The sequence below is a fragment of the Coregonus clupeaformis genome, chromosome 15 (genome assembly GCF_020615455.1).
Source record: "Coregonus clupeaformis isolate EN_2021a chromosome 15, ASM2061545v1, whole genome shotgun sequence".
In the NCBI taxonomy this organism is placed as follows: Eukaryota; Metazoa; Chordata; class Actinopteri; order Salmoniformes; family Salmonidae; genus Coregonus; species Coregonus clupeaformis.
In genome coordinates this window covers 16,989,537-17,006,568 of record NC_059206.1, presented here as the reverse complement: position 1 = coordinate 17,006,568, position 17,032 = coordinate 16,989,537, and the positions used below count along the sequence as shown (strand labels likewise).

The 17,032-nt window shown below is 46.2% G+C and overlaps 1 protein-coding gene across 3 annotated transcripts in view; it reads right to left on the bottom strand.

The window, feature by feature from the left end:
- LOC121582682 (unconventional myosin-XVIIIb) overlaps nucleotides 1–17,032 on the bottom strand; it is a 53,463-nt gene that overhangs the window by 19,479 nt on the left and 16,952 nt on the right. For all 3 annotated transcript variants that reach the window (XM_045225015.1, XM_041898670.2, XM_045225014.1), the window contains 22 exons: nucleotides 16,823–16,886; nucleotides 16,548–16,692; nucleotides 16,123–16,293; nucleotides 15,266–15,356; nucleotides 14,897–15,089; nucleotides 14,717–14,797; nucleotides 14,144–14,264; nucleotides 13,783–13,930; nucleotides 13,395–13,578; nucleotides 13,000–13,156; nucleotides 12,651–12,826; nucleotides 12,198–12,326; nucleotides 11,869–12,012; nucleotides 10,000–10,089; nucleotides 9,762–9,881; nucleotides 9,503–9,632; nucleotides 8,100–8,224; nucleotides 7,764–7,918; nucleotides 7,508–7,631; nucleotides 7,169–7,369; nucleotides 4,905–5,015; nucleotides 4,456–4,560 (listed from right to left, as the gene is read on the bottom strand). In XM_045225015.1, coding sequence (XP_045080950.1) covers nucleotides 4,456–4,560; nucleotides 4,905–5,015; nucleotides 7,169–7,369; nucleotides 7,508–7,631; nucleotides 7,764–7,918; nucleotides 8,100–8,224; nucleotides 9,503–9,632; nucleotides 9,762–9,881; nucleotides 10,000–10,089; nucleotides 11,869–12,012; nucleotides 12,198–12,326; nucleotides 12,651–12,826; nucleotides 13,000–13,156; nucleotides 13,395–13,578; nucleotides 13,783–13,930; nucleotides 14,144–14,264; nucleotides 14,717–14,797; nucleotides 14,897–15,089; nucleotides 15,266–15,356; nucleotides 16,123–16,293; nucleotides 16,548–16,692; nucleotides 16,823–16,886 — 2,965 coding nt within the window. The remainder of the gene's footprint in view (nucleotides 1–4,455; nucleotides 4,561–4,904; nucleotides 5,016–7,168; nucleotides 7,370–7,507; nucleotides 7,632–7,763; nucleotides 7,919–8,099; nucleotides 8,225–9,502; nucleotides 9,633–9,761; nucleotides 9,882–9,999; nucleotides 10,090–11,868; nucleotides 12,013–12,197; nucleotides 12,327–12,650; nucleotides 12,827–12,999; nucleotides 13,157–13,394; nucleotides 13,579–13,782; nucleotides 13,931–14,143; nucleotides 14,265–14,716; nucleotides 14,798–14,896; nucleotides 15,090–15,265; nucleotides 15,357–16,122; nucleotides 16,294–16,547; nucleotides 16,693–16,822; nucleotides 16,887–17,032) is intronic.

The window sequence follows — 17,032 nt, the reverse complement described above, 5'->3', positions numbered from 1 at the left end:
CCCCCAAGCCATAAGACTGCTGAACAATTAATGAAATGGCCACCCGGACTGGAGGTTGGTAATGTTCTCTAGTTGCGCCATGATTGGCTCAGTGTTCTGTCACTCATGGGGACACTATGTCACCACAAAATCTACAGGAAGAGCTCGGAAATTCAAGCCCCTTGGGTGCTGCCATAGAGTTACATTAGAAGTGCCTATCCATGAAGGCTCAAGTTAATTGGCCACAGATAAAATGACGTTAAATCACATTATATCTACCGTAGCTTTGATTGGACGGATCATGTCAACGTCATACTTTCAAAATCTTAGCTAGCAAGCTAGATAAGCAGTCATCATCATGAATCACGTCGACAATCTACTGGCAAATTCTTTTCAATCTTTGTCATATGAAAATAAAATATAGATAAAACGTATCGGTGCAAATCGACATAACCATTACACAACAAGTTGGAAATCGCAAATTCAACAATGAGTGGTTTGGAAGGAATCAGTGGCTTACTGCAAGCGTTACAAAGCAATCACTAGCCTGCTATTCAGTGGAGTGGGTGTGTGGCCCAAGTCTGGGTTTGAGGGTCTCTTTTCCAAGCTTAAAAGGATACACATTCAACACCATGGGCCAGAAAAGATTGAATACATTGGCCATGCTGTCAATCCAGCATGACTTCTGCTGCGTTCAAAACAACTGGAAACTCTGAAACTCAGACTTCAGTGAGTTCAAGACAACTGGGAACTCAGGAAAAAACTAGCTCCGACTGGGAAAATACGTTTTGAACGGTCATCCAACTCAGAATTCCAAGTCGGGAACTCAGGCATCTTTCTAGAGCTCCGACCTGAATATCACTGATGTCATGATTCAACCTTGTTTTTTTCAGAGTTCCCAGTTGTCTTGAAAGCACCATAAATCCAGAGAATGCCAGACTTCGTGACAAAGTTCGATGACAAAATGTGCCCACAAGAAGGACCGCCACGCCACCTTCCTGTTCAAGTGAGCACAGCACACAAGGTGAGTCCAAAAATGTATTGTATGCTGCTGTATAAATGATGTAATATGCCAGGGACATATGTATACTGTAGCTAAGAATGTAATACTAAGTTTATGTTGTGTAGTAAGCTGTTAGTAGCCCATATGCCTCACCCTAATAATTGGTCCCTTTCCCCCTCATAACTTAGCCTACTGTTCTGACTTGGTGGTGCACATGTAGCCTATAGCCTGTTTTAGAGAAATGTAATCATTGAATATTGTAAGAGCTTTCATTGTCTGTTTATATGCCCCCTTTATTTATCCTACGGTTCTGACTTGGTGTACAGGGAGAATACTGTAAGAACGGCCCATGTTCTGAATTATGTCGCTGTGCTGTACATTTCAAAAGTGCTGAACAAATAGTTATATTGACTACGTCCATCCTAGCTCGCTCATGAATGTCTTAATCAAAATTACGGATTTCCTCTTATCCGCACGTCGTCCCCTTATGCCATAGTTTGTACATCTCAATTGTCAGTAGAAACCACATTTGTTTAAGCAAGTCAGCCATATCAGCTATGTTTTTTTAAAAGGCAGTAAATGAGGCTGAATGAAGGGTTTTGCTGCCAGACAAGGCTCCGCTGATAGCCAGGTGTAGCAGTGGTGAGGATTCACTCCATGGTGCTGAAAAGAAAGCTCTGCTGTTGGGACAGCTTTATGTAGGCCCAAACAGTTTGTGGACACCGTTTGTCACCGTTATAGTGCAATTAATTTATTGTTAATGTACACCTTTTTCTTTTTGTTTGCCCCACCAAGATTTACATGCTAAAATCGCCACTGCCAACAAGTATCATTCATAATTATTGAAGAACCACGATAATGACATTCCTTATCATTTAGGTTGGTCCCTTTCATTTATGTCTCCTGAGTGGCGCAGTGGTCTAAGGCACTGCATCGCAGTGCTAACTGTGCCACTAGAGATCCTGGTTCGAATCCAGGCTCTGTCGCAGCCGGCCGCGACCGGGAGACTCATGGGCGGCGCACAATTGGCCCAGCGTCGTCCAGGGTAGGGGAGGGAATGGCCGGCAGGGATGTAGCTCAGTTGATAGAGCATGGCGTTTGCAACGCCAGGGTTGTGGGTTCGATTCCCATGGGGGGCCAGTAATAAAAAAATAATAATATATATATATGTATTCACTAACTGTAAGTCGCTCTGGATAAGAGCGTCTGCTAAATGACTAAAATGTAAATGTTAAGTATCAAGGTAAGGTGACTTTCGGTTAGAAGCATTCGATTTCGCAATCCATTTTGGATTTGTGTGCCCATGAAAACTGTTTTCACCCCTAACATAAGACACAAAATGTTATATAGTTACACTGCATTTCTGAGATCTCTATACATGGTGGAAAATAAGTATTTGGTCACCTACAAACAAGCAAGATTTCTGGCTCTCACAGACCTGTAACTTCTTCTTTAAGAGGCTCCTCTGTCCTCCACTCGTTACCTGTATTAATGGCACCTGTTTGAACTTGTTATCAGTATAAAAGACCTGTCCACAACCTCAAACAGTCACACTCCAAACTCCACTATGGCCAAGACCAAAGAGCTGTCAAAGGACACCAGAAACAAAATTGTAGACCTGCACCAGGCTGGGAAGACTGAATCTGCAATAGGTAAGCAGCTTGGTTTGAAGAAATCAACTGTGGGAGCAATTATTAGGAAATGGAAGACATACAAGACCACTGATAATCTCCCTCGATCTGGGGCTCCACACAAGATCTCAACCCGTGGGGGTCAAAATGATCACAAGAACGGTGAGCAAAAATCCCAGAACCACACGGGGGACCTAGTGAATGACCTGCAGAGAGCTGGGACCAAAGTAACAAAGCCTACCATCAGTAACACACTACGCCCGCCAGGGACTCAAATCCTGCAGTGCCAGACGTGTCCCCCCTGCTTAAGCCAGTACATGTCCAGGCCCGTCTGAAGTTTGCTAGAGTGCATTTGGATGATCCAGAAGAGGATTGGGAGAATGTCATATGGTCAGATGAAACCAAAATATAACTTTTGGTAAAAACTCAACTTCGTCGTGTTTGGAGGACAAAGAATGCTGAGTTGCATCCAAAGAACACCATACCTACTGTGAAGCATGGGGGTGGAAACATCATGCTTTGGGGCTGTTTTTCTGCAAAGGGACCAGGACTGACTGATCCGTGTAAAGGAAAGAATGAATGGGGCCATGTATCGTGAGATTTTGAGTGAAAACCTCCTTCCATCAGCAAGGGCATTGAAGATGAAACGTGGCTGGGTCTTTCAGCATGACAATGATCCCAAACACACCGCCCGGGCAACGAAGGAGTGGCTTCGTAAGAAGCATTTCAAGGTCCTGGAGTGGCCTAGCCAGTCTCCAGATGTCAACCCCATAGAAAATCATTGGAGGGAGTTGAAAGTCCGTGTTGCCCAGCGACAGCCCCAAAACATCACTGCTCTAGAGGAGATCTGCATGGAGGAATGGGCCAAAATACCAGCAACAGTGTGTGAAAACCTTGTGAAGACTTACAGAAAACGTTTGACCTGTGTCATTGCCAACAAAGGGTATATAACAAAGTATTGAGAAACTTTTGTTATTGACCAAATACTTATTTTCCACCATAATTTGCAAATAAAATCATAAAAAATCCTACAATGTGATTTTCTGGAGAAAAAAAATCTCATTTTGTCTGTCATAGTTGACGTGTACCTATGATGAAAATTACAGGCCTCGCTCATCTTTTTAAGTGGGAGAACTTGCACAATTGGTGGCTGACTAAATACTTTTTTCCCCCACTGTATCTTAATGTAATGACAAGAACAAAAAATTGCAGATTATTATCAATGACTTTTCAACACCTGTAACAAGTTGTCCAGTGTAGAAAATCATCACTGGTACGCTAGTTTATAGAAAGACCCACTTATGGATTGCTGTAAGTGAGTTAGTGGGGCTGATGCATTGTACATGGGGAGACAGAAACAGACTACATCTCCTTGCAGTGACAAAGTGATGAGGTGTTGTGGAAGCTTTAGGCTGCCTGCTATATTGAGTTTCTTTGTATTGCCTGTTGGTAGAAGTGACATGATGAATTCACCTCCCTGAGAGCATTACACTGGAAAAATCTATACTGCCCCACCGCCTGGATTGGAACACACACACAGGCGCACACACACACACAGGCACGCACAAACGCACTCGCGACCCAGAGGCACATCAATAGAAAGACCAGCCTGATTCGACAGCACTTTGAGATTGACTTGTTGCAGCAGTGAGTGTGTGTGTGTCTCTCTGTGTATGTGTGTGTGTGTATGTCAATGTGTGTGTGTCTGTTTACATGTGTGTGTGTCTGTATGTATGTGTGTGTGTATGTACTGTGTGTGTGTGTGTGTGTGTGTGTGTGAGTGTGTGTGCGTACATGTGTGTGCGTGTGTACATGTGTGTGCGTGTGTGTGTCTGTGTGTACCTGGTCACAGAGTGTAGCTATGAGTCCCTCCAGGTCGTGTTTCTCATGAACAACCATCTGTTTCTCTTCATACTCCTGTTCCAGCTGCATCTCTAGCTGACGCAGCTACAAGGAAATAATAACAACCGTATTACAATTACAGTAAATAAGCAAAGGAACCAGGTATTTTAGAAGACATAGTGGAACCATGTTCAACAGTTAAACAAAGGAACCAGGTATTTTAGAAGACATAGTGTAACCATGTTCAACAGTTAAACAAAGGAACCAGGTATTTTATATTTGATTCATGTAGATGATTGATCTCCTCATACAAACCCTGGCTGAGGTCAACAGCTATATGGTGGTGTCACTGGCAAGTGGCTAACAGACTGGTCATAATAAGTTGACAGTCAGTAACTGTTCTAAACCTAAGCAGTGGTCCCATTCTGTGGTCAGTAGCGGTCACCTACCCGTCTCTGGGAGGACTTGTGTACGTCCTCTAACTCCTCCTCTTTATCCTCCAGCTCTTTAAGATGGATCTGTTTCATTCTCTCCATCTCCATCTCAAAACGCAGGTGCACCTAGAGGAACAGAGGTGGAGAAATAGGAAGAGAGGTGGAGAAATAGGAAAAGAGGTGGAGAAATAGGAAAAGAGGTGGAGAAATAGGAAGAGAGGTGGAGAAATAGGAAGAGAGGTGGAGAAATAGGAAGAGAGGTGGAGAAATAGGAAGAGAGGTGGAGAAATAGGAAGAGAGGTAGAGAAATAGGAAAAGAGGTGGAGAAATAGGAAGAGAGGTGGAGAAATAGGAAGAGAGGTGGAGAAATAGGAAGAGAGGTGGAGAAATAAGAAGAGAGGTGGAGAAATAGGAAGAGAGGTGGAAAAGAGGAAGAGGGCAGACAGATCAGACATCTTTTAAATGTGAGTGTGTGTGTCTGTCTGTGTCTGTCTGTGTCTGTGTGTGTGTGCTGTGTGTGTGTGTGTGTGTGTTGTGTGTGTGTTGCGTGCATACATACAGTGGGGGAAAAAAGTATTTAGTCAGCCACCAATTGTGCAAGTTCTCCCACTTAAAAAGATGAGAGAGGCCTGTAATTTTCATCATAGGTACACGTCAACTATGACAGATAAATTGAGGGAAAAAAAATCCAGAAAATCACATTGTAGGATTCTTTATGAATTTATTTGCAAATTATGGTGGAAAATAAGTATTTGGTCACCTACAAACAAGCAAGATTTATGGCTCTCACAGACCTGTAACTTCTTCTTTAAGAGGCTCCGTCTGTCCTCCACTCGTTACCTGTATTAATGGCACCTGTTTGAACTTGTTATCAGTATAAAAGACACCTGTCCACAACCTCAAACAGTCACACTCCAAACTCCACTATGGCCAAGACCAAAGAGCTGTCAAAGGACACCAGAAACAAAATTGTAGACCTGCACCAGGCTGGGAAGACTGAATCTGCAATAGGTAAGCAGCTTGGTTTGAAGAAATCAACTGTGGGAGCAATTATTAGGAAATGGAAGACATACAAGACCACTGATAATCTCCCTCGATCTGGGGCTCCACGCAATATCTCACCCCGTGGGGTCAAAATGATCACAAGAACGGTGAGCAAAAATCCCAGAACCACACGGGGGGACCTAGTGAATGACCTGCAGAGAGCTGGGACCAAAGTAACAAAGCCTACCATCAGTAACACACTACGCCGCCAGGGACTCAAATCCTGCAGTGCAAGACGTGTCTCCCTGCTTAAGCCAGTACATGTCCAGGCCCGTCTGAAGTTTGCTAGAGTGCATTTGGATGATCCAGAAGAGGATTGGGAGAATGTCATATGGTCAGATGAAACCAAAATATAACTTTTTGGTAAAAACTCAACTCGTCGTGTTTGGAGGACAAAGAATGCTGAGTTGCATCCAAAGAACACCATACCTACTGTGAAGCATGGGGGTGGAAACATCATGCTTTGGAGCTGTTTTTTCTGCAAAGGGACCAGGACGACTGATCCGTGTAAAGGAAAGAATGAATGGGGCCATGTATCGTGAGATTTTGAGTGAAAACCTCCTTCCATCAGCAAGGGCATTGAAGATGAAACGTGGCTGGGTCTTTCAGCATGACAGTGATCCCAAACACACCGCCCGGGCAACGAAGGAGTGGCTTCGTAAGAAGCATTTCAAGGTCCTGGAGTGGCCTAGCCAGTCTCCAGATCTCAACCCCATAGAAAATCTTTGGAGGGAGTTGAAAGTCCGTGTTGCCCAGCGACAGCCCCAAAACATCACTGCTCTAGAGGAGATCTGTATGGAGGAATGGGCCAAAATACCAGCAACAGTGTGTGAAAACCTTGTGAAGACTTACAGAAAACATTTGACCTGTGTCATTGCCAACAAAGGGTATATAACAAAGTATTGAGAAACTTTTGTTATTGACCAAATACTTATTTTCCACCATCATTTGCAAATAAATTCATAAAAAATCCTACAATGTGATTTTCTGGATTTTTTTTTCTAATTTTGTCTGTCATAGTTGACGTGTACCTATGATGAAAATTATAGGCCTCTTTCATCTTTTTAAGTGGGAGAACTTGCACAATTGGTGGCTGACTAAATACTTTTTTCCCCCACTGTATCTGCTGCTGTGTAAAAACAGTATCACTCAATTATGTCAGCAGAGTTACAGTTTCTTGTAATCCATATGTGTGTGTGTTTGTGTGTTTGTGTTTGTGTGCATGGCATGCATACCTGCTGCGCCTGCTGAATCTTGGCGTTAAGCTTGGTAATCTCCTCTCCTCTCTCATTGGTCTGGGTCTCCAGGAGGCGGAGCTGCTTCTTGAGGTCTGGCAGAGAATCAGAGGCCAGGTCAAAGGGCACGCTGAGGTCACGAATCTGGGCACACAGCTCCTCCTTCTGCTGTTGCACACGAACCACTTCTGCCAGGCTCTCCTACACACACACACACACACACACACACACACAAGCGCAGGAACAGACACACATGGGAACAGACAAAGGAAGTCTCTTTTCACCAAATGTTTGTTGTTTAAGGTAGTGAAACCCCCTCTCAGTGTGTATTTAGTGTACCTGTAGAGTGCGTTTCAGAGTGTATATCTCTGCCCCCAGTGCAGTGCTCTCGTGAATGGCTTTGTCCTTCAGTTCTCTCTCTTTGTCTGCCTCTTCTAGGGCCTGGGTCAACTCACTGTCAAATCTGGAAAAACACATGCATTGAAACGCATACAAATCCATTGAAACGCATACAAACCCATTATATGGAATCCCTACATACCCTTGTTTGAATGAAGCTTCTTACACATACACACGCGCAGATACACACACACACCTCCTCTGTTTGCGGTCCAGCTCGTGAGCGCGACCCTGTAGACTGTCGGTGAGAACGCGGGCGTCCTGGAGGTCAGAGGTGACACGACGAACCTGACGCTTCAACTCTGTGGCGCTCCTCTTAGACTGCTCCAGCTGGGCCTGTAGGGAGCCCACCTACCACAGGGGGGAGACAAAGAGTCAGAGACTGGACAACCCTGGACTGTGTGTGAGCTGTGTTGTGTGTGTGTGTGTGTTTGTGTATATCTGTGTGTGTGAGAGAGAGAGAGAGAGAGAGAGAGTGTGTGCTTGTGTGAGAGTGTGTGTTTGTGTATATGTGTGGGTGTGTGTGCTATACCTTGGTGTCCAGCTCTAGATGTGTCTGTCTCTCTGCCTCCAGTCTCTCCTCTGTCTGTTTGAGTCGTCTCCTGACATACTCTACCTCAGTCTGGCAACACTCTAACTGTAGCGCCATCTCACTCTCTGTAGGGGGGGCGGAAACAGGGGGTCAGTGCTTGTGTGTGTGTGTGTACAGAAAAGTCATGAAGAATCCCAATTACGTCAGACCACACCCCATCCTCCCAGATTCCCCACACCTGTTCCAACATCCCTCCTAAAATGCTAATCCAAACCCTAAACTGCCATTACCCAACCTCCATCCAACCCCTAAACTGCCATTACCCAACCTCCATCCAAACCCTAAACTGCCATTACCCAACCTCCATCCAAACCCTAAACTGCCATTACCCAACCTCCATCCAAACCCTAAACTGCCATTACCCAACCTCCATCCAAACCCTAAACTGCCATTACCCAACCTCCATCCAAACCCTAAACTGCCATTACCCAACCTCCATCCAAACCCTAAACTGCCATTACCCAACCTCCATCCAAACCCTAAACTGCCATTACCCAACCTCCATCCAAACCCTAAACTGCCATTACCCAACCTCCATCCAAACCCTAAACTGCCATTACCCAACCTCCATCCAAACCCTAAACTGCCATTACCCAACCTCCATCCAAACCCTAAACTGCCATTACCCAACCTCCATCCAAACCCTAAACTGCCATTACCCAACCTCCATCCAAACCCTAAACTGCCATTACCCAACCTCCATCCAAACCCTAAACTGCCATTACCCAACCTCCATCCAAACCCTAAACTGCCATTACCCAACCTCCATCCAAACCCTAAACTGCCATTACCCAACCTCCATCCAAACCCTAAACTGCCATTACCCAACCTCCATCCAAACCCTAAACTGCCATTACCCAACCTCCATCCAAACCCTAAACTGCCATTACCCAACCTCCATCCAAACCCTAAACTGCCATTACCCAACCTCCATCCAAACCCCTAAACTGCCATTACCCAACCTCCATCCAAACCCTAAACTGCCATTACCCAACCTCCATCCAAACCCTAAACTGCCATTACCCAACCTCCATCCAAACCCTAAACTGCCATTACCCAACCTCCATCCAAACCCTAAACTGCCATTACCCAACCTCCATCCAAACCCTAAACTGCCATTACCCAACCTCCATCCAAACCCTCCCCCATATGACTCTGTGTTGCCTGTTCTGTGTGAATAAATGTAAAAACTGGCATTCTGGCATTTATACTGCATTTTCACCGATGCCTCATGGTGGCAGTATAACCCAGATAAACAGTTAGAAAACATCCAGTGCAGTCAAACCTTCAGTTCAGTGTGTGTGAGTTTGACCTATAATTCAATCCAAATGACAAGTTGTTACCTATAGTAGTTCCCCAGCTTGTCCCTGTCCCTGTCCCAGCCTGGGACTCTTTGCTCTGGACTTTCTGCTTCTCCTCCTCCAACTGTTTCTCCAGCGTCTCTATGGTGACCTTACACTGGTCCAGCCGAGCCTGAGAAAGGGAGGGAAAGAAAAGAGAGAGAAAGAAAGAGAGAAAAATACTGTACTTTATGGACCTAGGCACACAACACCTTTAGTCCTTGTGTACTAGAGAGGTATTAGGGTGCTGTTGTATTACTACCTGTAGTTCCCTGTTTTCCCTGGTGAGTCGTAGTCTCTCTCCTCTCTCCATGTCCAGCGCCTGACTGACAGCTTCACCACGGAAACGCTCGTCACTTAGTTCCGACGACACCGCCGTCACCTAGACGACACACACCCACACCTGTATTCATAACTAAAGCTTTACTTTACACTTTGTCCACCCCAGCGTATCACTTTACTGCCCCTCAAACTTGACAGGCCTCCCAAACTTGGCCCACCTTGGTCTCCAGGATGTCAGTGGTCTGTCTCAGCTCGTTCCTCTCTCTCTCTGACTTTTCCAGCCGTCGTCTCAGGGCCATGATCTCATCCTGGGAAATCATCAGAGTATTTTACTAAACAACATACCAAATCTCCGGTGATAAAGCTTAGCTCTTATACAGTGAGGGAAAAAAGTATTTGATCCCCTGCTGATTTTGTACATTTTCCCACTGACAAAGAAATGATCAAAAATGTTATAAATTGATTTGCATTTTAATGAGGGAAATAAGTATTTGACCCCTCTCCAAAACATGACTTAGTACTTGGTGGCAAAACCCTTGTTGGCAATCACAGAGGTCAGACGTTTCTTGTTGTTGGCCACCAGGTTTGCACACATCTCAGGAGGGATTCTGTCCCACTCCTCTTTGCAGATCTTCTCCAAGTCATTAAGGTTTCTAGGCTGACGTTTGGCAACTCGAACCTTCAGCTCCCTCCACAGATTTTCTATGGGATTAAGGTCTGGAGACTGGCTAGGCCACTCCAGGACCTTAATGTGCTTCTTATTGAGCCACTCCTTTGTTGCTTTGGCCGTGTGTTTTGGGTCATTGTCATGCTGGAATACCCATCCGCGACCCATTTTCAATGCCCTGGCTGAGGGAAGGAGGTTCTCACCCAAGATTTGACGGTACATGGCCCCGTCCATCGTCCCTGTGATGCGGTGAAGTTGTCCTGTCCCCTTAGCAGAAAAACACCCCCAAAGCATAACGTTTCCACCTCCATGTTTGACGGTGGGGATGGTGTTTTTGGGGTCATAGGCAGCATTCCTCCTCCACCAAACACGGCGAGTTGAGTTGATGCCAAAGAGCTCCATTTTGGTCTCATCTGACCACAACACTTTCAACCAGTTCTCCTCTGAATCATTCAATGTTCATTGGCAAACTTCAGACGGGCCTGTATATGTGCTTTCTTGAGCAGGGGGACCTTGCGGGCGCTGCAGGATTTCAGTCCTTCACGGCGTAGTGTATTACCAATTGTTTTCTTGGTGACTATGGTCCCAGCTGCCTTGAGATCATTGACAAGATCCTCCCGTGTACTTCTGGGCTGATTCCTCACCGTTCTCATGATCATTGCAACTCCACGAGGAGAGATCTTGCATGGAGCCCCAGGCCTAGGGAGATTGACAGTTCTTTTGTGTTTCTTCCATTTGAGAATAATCGCACCAACTGTTGTCACCTTCTCACCAAGCTGCTTGGCGATGGTCTTGTAGCCCATTCCAGCCTTGTGTAGGTCTACAATCTTGTCCCTGACATCCTTGGAGAGCTCTTTGGTCTTGGCCATGGTGGAGAGTTTGGAATCTGATTGATTGATTGCTTCTGTGGACAGGTGTCTTTTATGCAGGTAACAAACTAAGATTAGGAGCACTCCCTTTAAGAGTGTGCTCCTAATCTCAGCTCGTTACCTGTATAAAAGACACCTGGGAGCCAGAAATCTTTCTGATTGAGAGGGGGTCAAATACTTATTTCCCTCATTAAAATGGAAATCAATTTATAACATTTTTGACATGCGTTTTTCTGGATTTTTGTTGTTGTTATTCTGTCTCTCACTGTTCAAATAAACCTACCATTAAAATTATAGACTGATCATTTCTTTGTCAGTGGGCAAACGTACAAAATCAGCAGGGGATCAAATACTTTTTTCCCTCACTGTAACTCTTTGGCTTTGAGTCGATTCAAAAGGCTTTGGCTCAAGTCGTTACTGTTTGGCTCTGAATTATGAGTAGTCTCTGAATCAACTCATACCTTTTTAGCTCCGTATCACTGAGTAGTCTCTGAATCGACTCCTACCTCCTTGGCTTTGAATCACTGGGTAGTATCTGAATCTATTCCTACCTCCTTGGCTCTGAGTCTCTGGTCGTCCATGTTAACGTCCAGTAGGGGGCGTACTCTACACAGCAGTTTCCACCAGCTCCACTTGGCCACGCCTCTCAGAGTACGGATGTTACTCTGGACACACCTCACTGCCATCTGCTGCACCTGTATGGGGACACACAGAGATCCACACAAGTGTTACACCTATCTATCCTAACATAACACACGTGGGTTCTACCTGCACACGTTACAACTGCACCTATCTAACCTAGCACAGTACAACTGATAGTCATGTAGCACCTAGGCTAATGGTTCCTGGTCAGGGGTTAGAGGTCATGGGTAAAACTCACCTTCATTTTGCGGTATTGTTGTCTAGCCAGGTGTCCCATACAGGCAGCCTGTAGCTGAACCAGCCAGACACTGACCAGCTTGTCTCTCTGCTGCTCCAGGTACTTCAACACACCTCGCTTCATAAACACCTGAGGGGGAGGATGGGTAGAAAGAAGGGGGAGAAAGAGAGAGTGAGAAGGGAGAGACAGAAAGAGATTGGGTAACGAGAGAAGGGAAGAGAGAGAGAGAGAAGGGGGAGGTAGGGAGGGAGAGACACAGAGAGGGAGTGAGAGACACAGAGAGGGAATGAGAGACAGAGAGAGGGAGCGAGAGACAGAGAGAGGGAGCGAGAGACAGAGAGAGGGAGGGAGAGACAGAGCGAGGGAGGGAAAGTTACTACAGTCAATGTAACTAATCTACAGAGACACAGTGTGTCAGAGACTGACAGTAAGGAGCTCAGTACCCCCTCTCACCCTGCAGGCCCCCAGTACGATACTCTTCCTGTCCAGATCCAGTTCTACAAGCAGCTCCTCCACTGCCTTCCTTTCGTCCGGGGTGATGAAGACTGAACCATAGCGTTTCATGACCGGAGGAGACAGAGCCTGGAAACGACACCTGAAGTCACTCAGAGTCATATGTTCTGGATAACCTGAGAGAGAGAGAGAGAGAGAGAGAGAGAGAGAGAGATGGAATAGGGTGGGTTAGCCATAGATATACAGGTGAGCACTATGATCAACTATATAACCTATGCAGAATGGCTAACGCTCTGCTAACCTACACTGTGCACATCTATCTGAGGGCTAATTCTAGGCTAACACTAACCTGTGCGGTAGAGCTGCAGGGCGGGGAGGATGTGTGTAGAGTGCAGCTGGATCCTGAGAGCAGGGACATCGAACCCACCGCCACCGCTGTCTGTCTTAGCACCCACACACTGCAGGAACACCGGCCTGGCTCGACGAATCAGATTCAATAGAGCATCCTGGAAGTGGGGGAGGGGGGGTGTATTAGGGTACTTACGGCCTGTAGTTTCACTGATATAGTGTGAGTGTGTATTAGGTTACTTATGGCCTGTAGTTTTACTGATATACAGTCGGAGTGTGTATTAGGGTACCTATGGCCTGTAGTTTGACTGATTATAAAGTGGGAGTGTGTATTAGGGTACTTACGGCCTGTAGTTTGACTGATTATAAAGTGGGAGTGTGTATTAGGGTACTTACGGCCTGTAGTTTGACTGATATACAGTGGGAGTGTCGGCGTATGGCGGCCATTCCTCCGCTGAAGGTCTTTCTGACGGTGCCGCTCCTCTGTAGCGAGCGCTGGCTGCCCCCCTCCACCCCTCCCAAACCACGACACAGAGGGGGCACAGAGGCACGGGGGCCAAATAACGCCTTCACTACCCCACTGGAAAGGGAGAGAGAGAAAGGTTGAAGCCAACATTTAATTATTTCAAAAAAATATATCTGATATAATTTCATTAAACACACATACACATCTTTTACACATCTTGTAGATCTGAAATAGTTAAATGGATAAAAGCAATATGGTAACATGGCTAGGGGTTAGGAACTAGGGCGAGAGGTGGATCTGAGGTTGGGCAACACTTACACAGAGGAATTCTGCAGCAGTGAGATGGCGTTGAGAGCAGAAGGGTTGTTCTGGACCAGGCTAAACCATCCAGTCAGGTCGTATCTGACTGGGTCAGAACCCATCAGGTGGCTCACCTCACACTGCAGGGGCTGCTCACACTGACGCACTGGGGACAGACAAACCAGAGTTTAGAACTGAACTTCTATGCTACCATACAACAGAATCACATGTCCACTGCTGACACAATATCTTCTGTATCACTGAAACAGACAAAACACTGACATACACACTCACACAGCAACAAACACCACTCTCTCTCTCAGTCTCTCTCTCTCTCTCTCTCTCTCTCTCTCTCCACTCTCTCACTCTCTCGTCTCACCAGTAGAGCTGTAGTACTGGCAGACTCTCTCCAGGACAGTGTTTTCTGTCGATCCTGGCGTCACCATCTCCTCATCCAGAACCCACAGCAGTCCTCTGGGGTCTCCCTCCGCCCCTCGCACCTAACACACACGGACACACAAACACACACCATGTTCATCTGGTGAGGCCAGTCTGTGCCACACTCTGTGGCACACTGGACAATTAGTGGAAGTGCTCAGAAAGGGTGTGGGAGGTGTAGTCTCTCTAGACTGTTGGTTATTGACGTGTGTTGTGTATATGTTAGGTGCAGGTAGCAGACGGTTGTGTATGTGTTAGGTGCAGGTAGCAGACGGTTGTGTATGTGTTAGGTGCAGGTAGCAGACGGTTGTGTATGTGTTAGGTGCAGGTAGCAGACGGTTGTGTATGTGTTAGGTGCAGGTAGCAGACGGTTGTGTATATGTTAGGTGCAGGTAGCAGACGGTTGTGTATGTGTTAGGTGCAGGTAGCAGACGGTTGTGTATGTGTTAGGTGCAGGTAGCAGACGGTTGTGTATATGTTAGTTGCAGGTAGCAGACGGTTGTGTATATGTTACCTGTAGAGCAGGCTGGTCTATGGAGGACACCACCTCAGCAGGACTGGTCTCTGGAGCTTCAAAGTCTACTGGAACTCTGTCCTGGAACAACAGAACAGTACACACTCTTAGCAGTCATACAGGTGAACCAGTATCACATTACATGAGTGTGTGTATGTGTGTGTGTACGTGTTACTGTACCTGTGCGTATCTTTCCAGTGTGTGTGTGAAGGTGTGTGTGTAGTAGTGCTCCAGCAGTCTCTCTTGTAGGTAGTTATGACAGAGTTCAGACCAGCCTGCAGCCCTCTCCTCTCCACTGTGTCTGGGGTTGCGGAGGCCTGGAGTGTCCACCACCATCACAGAGGCTAAAGTCAGCTGCTGAGAGCTCAGAGCCCTGGGGAGAGACAGCAGGAAACACCCAGGCTCACCTCACCACTACCACATATACTCATGTCGACATACTACACTGCCTGAGGTGGCTCTACATCACAACTCCACAAACTGATGACTCTTGATCCTCTGTACTCTACTAGTGTTGAACAGGCAAAAATAAAAGGTGTGTGTGTGTACCTGTTGATAAGTGACACTATAGCCGTGAAGAGTTCTTCATACAGTCCAGAAGCCATGCCATCTACACACTGAGTAGCACTCAGCCTGGGACCTAGAGAGAGAGAGAGAGAGAGGGGGGTGGGGCAGACACACAGGATGAGGCAGAGTGACCAGCCTGTTCTCATAAACTAGAAGTAACATAGTAAATGTAAATCCGGGACACTCAAATTAGTATGATATGTTATGTTTGGTATGGTTACATAAAACAGATGGTTACTTAAGGCAGAAATGAAAGTAGGGTAGTGGGTCAGGGTGGATGGGTGGGCGTATAACGCGAATGTCTAGCAACCCAAAGGTTGCGAGTTCGAATCTCATCAGGGACTACTTTAGTAGCTAGATACTTTTCAACTACTTACTACTTTTTAACTACTTAGCATGTTAGCTAACCCTTCCCCTAACCCTAACCCTTTTAGCTAACCCAAACCTTAACCCTTTAACCTAACTCCTAACCTTAGCCCTAACCCCTAGCCTAGCTAACGTTAGCCAGCTAGCTAACGTTAGCCACCTAGCCACCTAGCTAGAATTCGTAACATATCATACATTTTTGCAAAATCGTAACATATAGTACGTTTTGCAATTTCATGACATATTGTATGTTTTGCAAATTCGTAACATATAATATGAATTGTAATTTGTAACATATCATACAAAATGGGTGATGGACATCCACAAATGAATACATACCATACGAAACGTAACATATCATACTAAATTGATTTACATACAGAATAATACGAAATGCTCTGAGACCAGGTTGGAGTGACAGAGTGTGTGTGTGTGTGCCTGCCTGCCTGCTTGCGAGTACGTCTCTCTCTTACCCTCCTCTGCATCAGTAGTAGCGTGTCTTTCTCTGCCGCCCCCGGTGGCTCTCTGCAGCAGCTGTCTGAGGTGGTGTTTGAACACTGCTGTGTGGAGCTCCTCCCCCTCACACCCCAATACACTGCTGGCCACCTGGGCACTGTCGAAACTCACGAACGCCCTACGCCCCACTGGGGTGAGGAGGGGAGGAGGGGGGAGGAGGATAGGGGAAGGGACGGAGGGGAGGGGAGACGAGGGTGGGGGGAAAAGGGGGAGGGAAAAAGAAAAGAAGAGGGTGGAAAACAGAGAGAGAAAGTATTGGCGTGACTGTCATGTTTTCATAGGTCCTACTAACCGCTAAACTCTATAAAGTATCATATAGTATATGGTATGGAGAACGAGAGAGAGAAAGATGATGGAACAGTCTATAGCATAAACTCTATACCTTTACACGCCCCCGCAGCTCCCAGATGGTACAACCCTGCCAGGACATGCCATATTGCTCGTTGCTCATTGGCCGAGAAGCCCAGCTTTTCCATGGCAACCAGCAGCTTGGTGAAGGCCACCGATGCACGCTGCTTTTCTTCCACCTGATGGAGGGATGGAAGGAAAGGAGGGAGGAGGACACAGATGGTAGGAAGAGGGGCCTATTAGTATCTGAGATAGAGTAAGCAATATGGCCAAAAAACACAAAAAAGGTTAGCAACACTTCCTGGTTACCTTGGTGGGAGGGACTATTCCAAAAGAGTTGGCCTCTGGGAATTGGTGCATCTGCAGCTCCGTCCTATCAGGAGGAGACAGGATGTCATGTAAGAGTGTGTGTGTGTGTGTGTGTGTGTGTGTGTGTGTGTGTGTGTGTGTGTGTGTGTGTGTGTGTGTGTGTGTGTGTGTGTGTGTGTGTGTGTGTGTGTGTGTGTGTGTGTGGTGTGT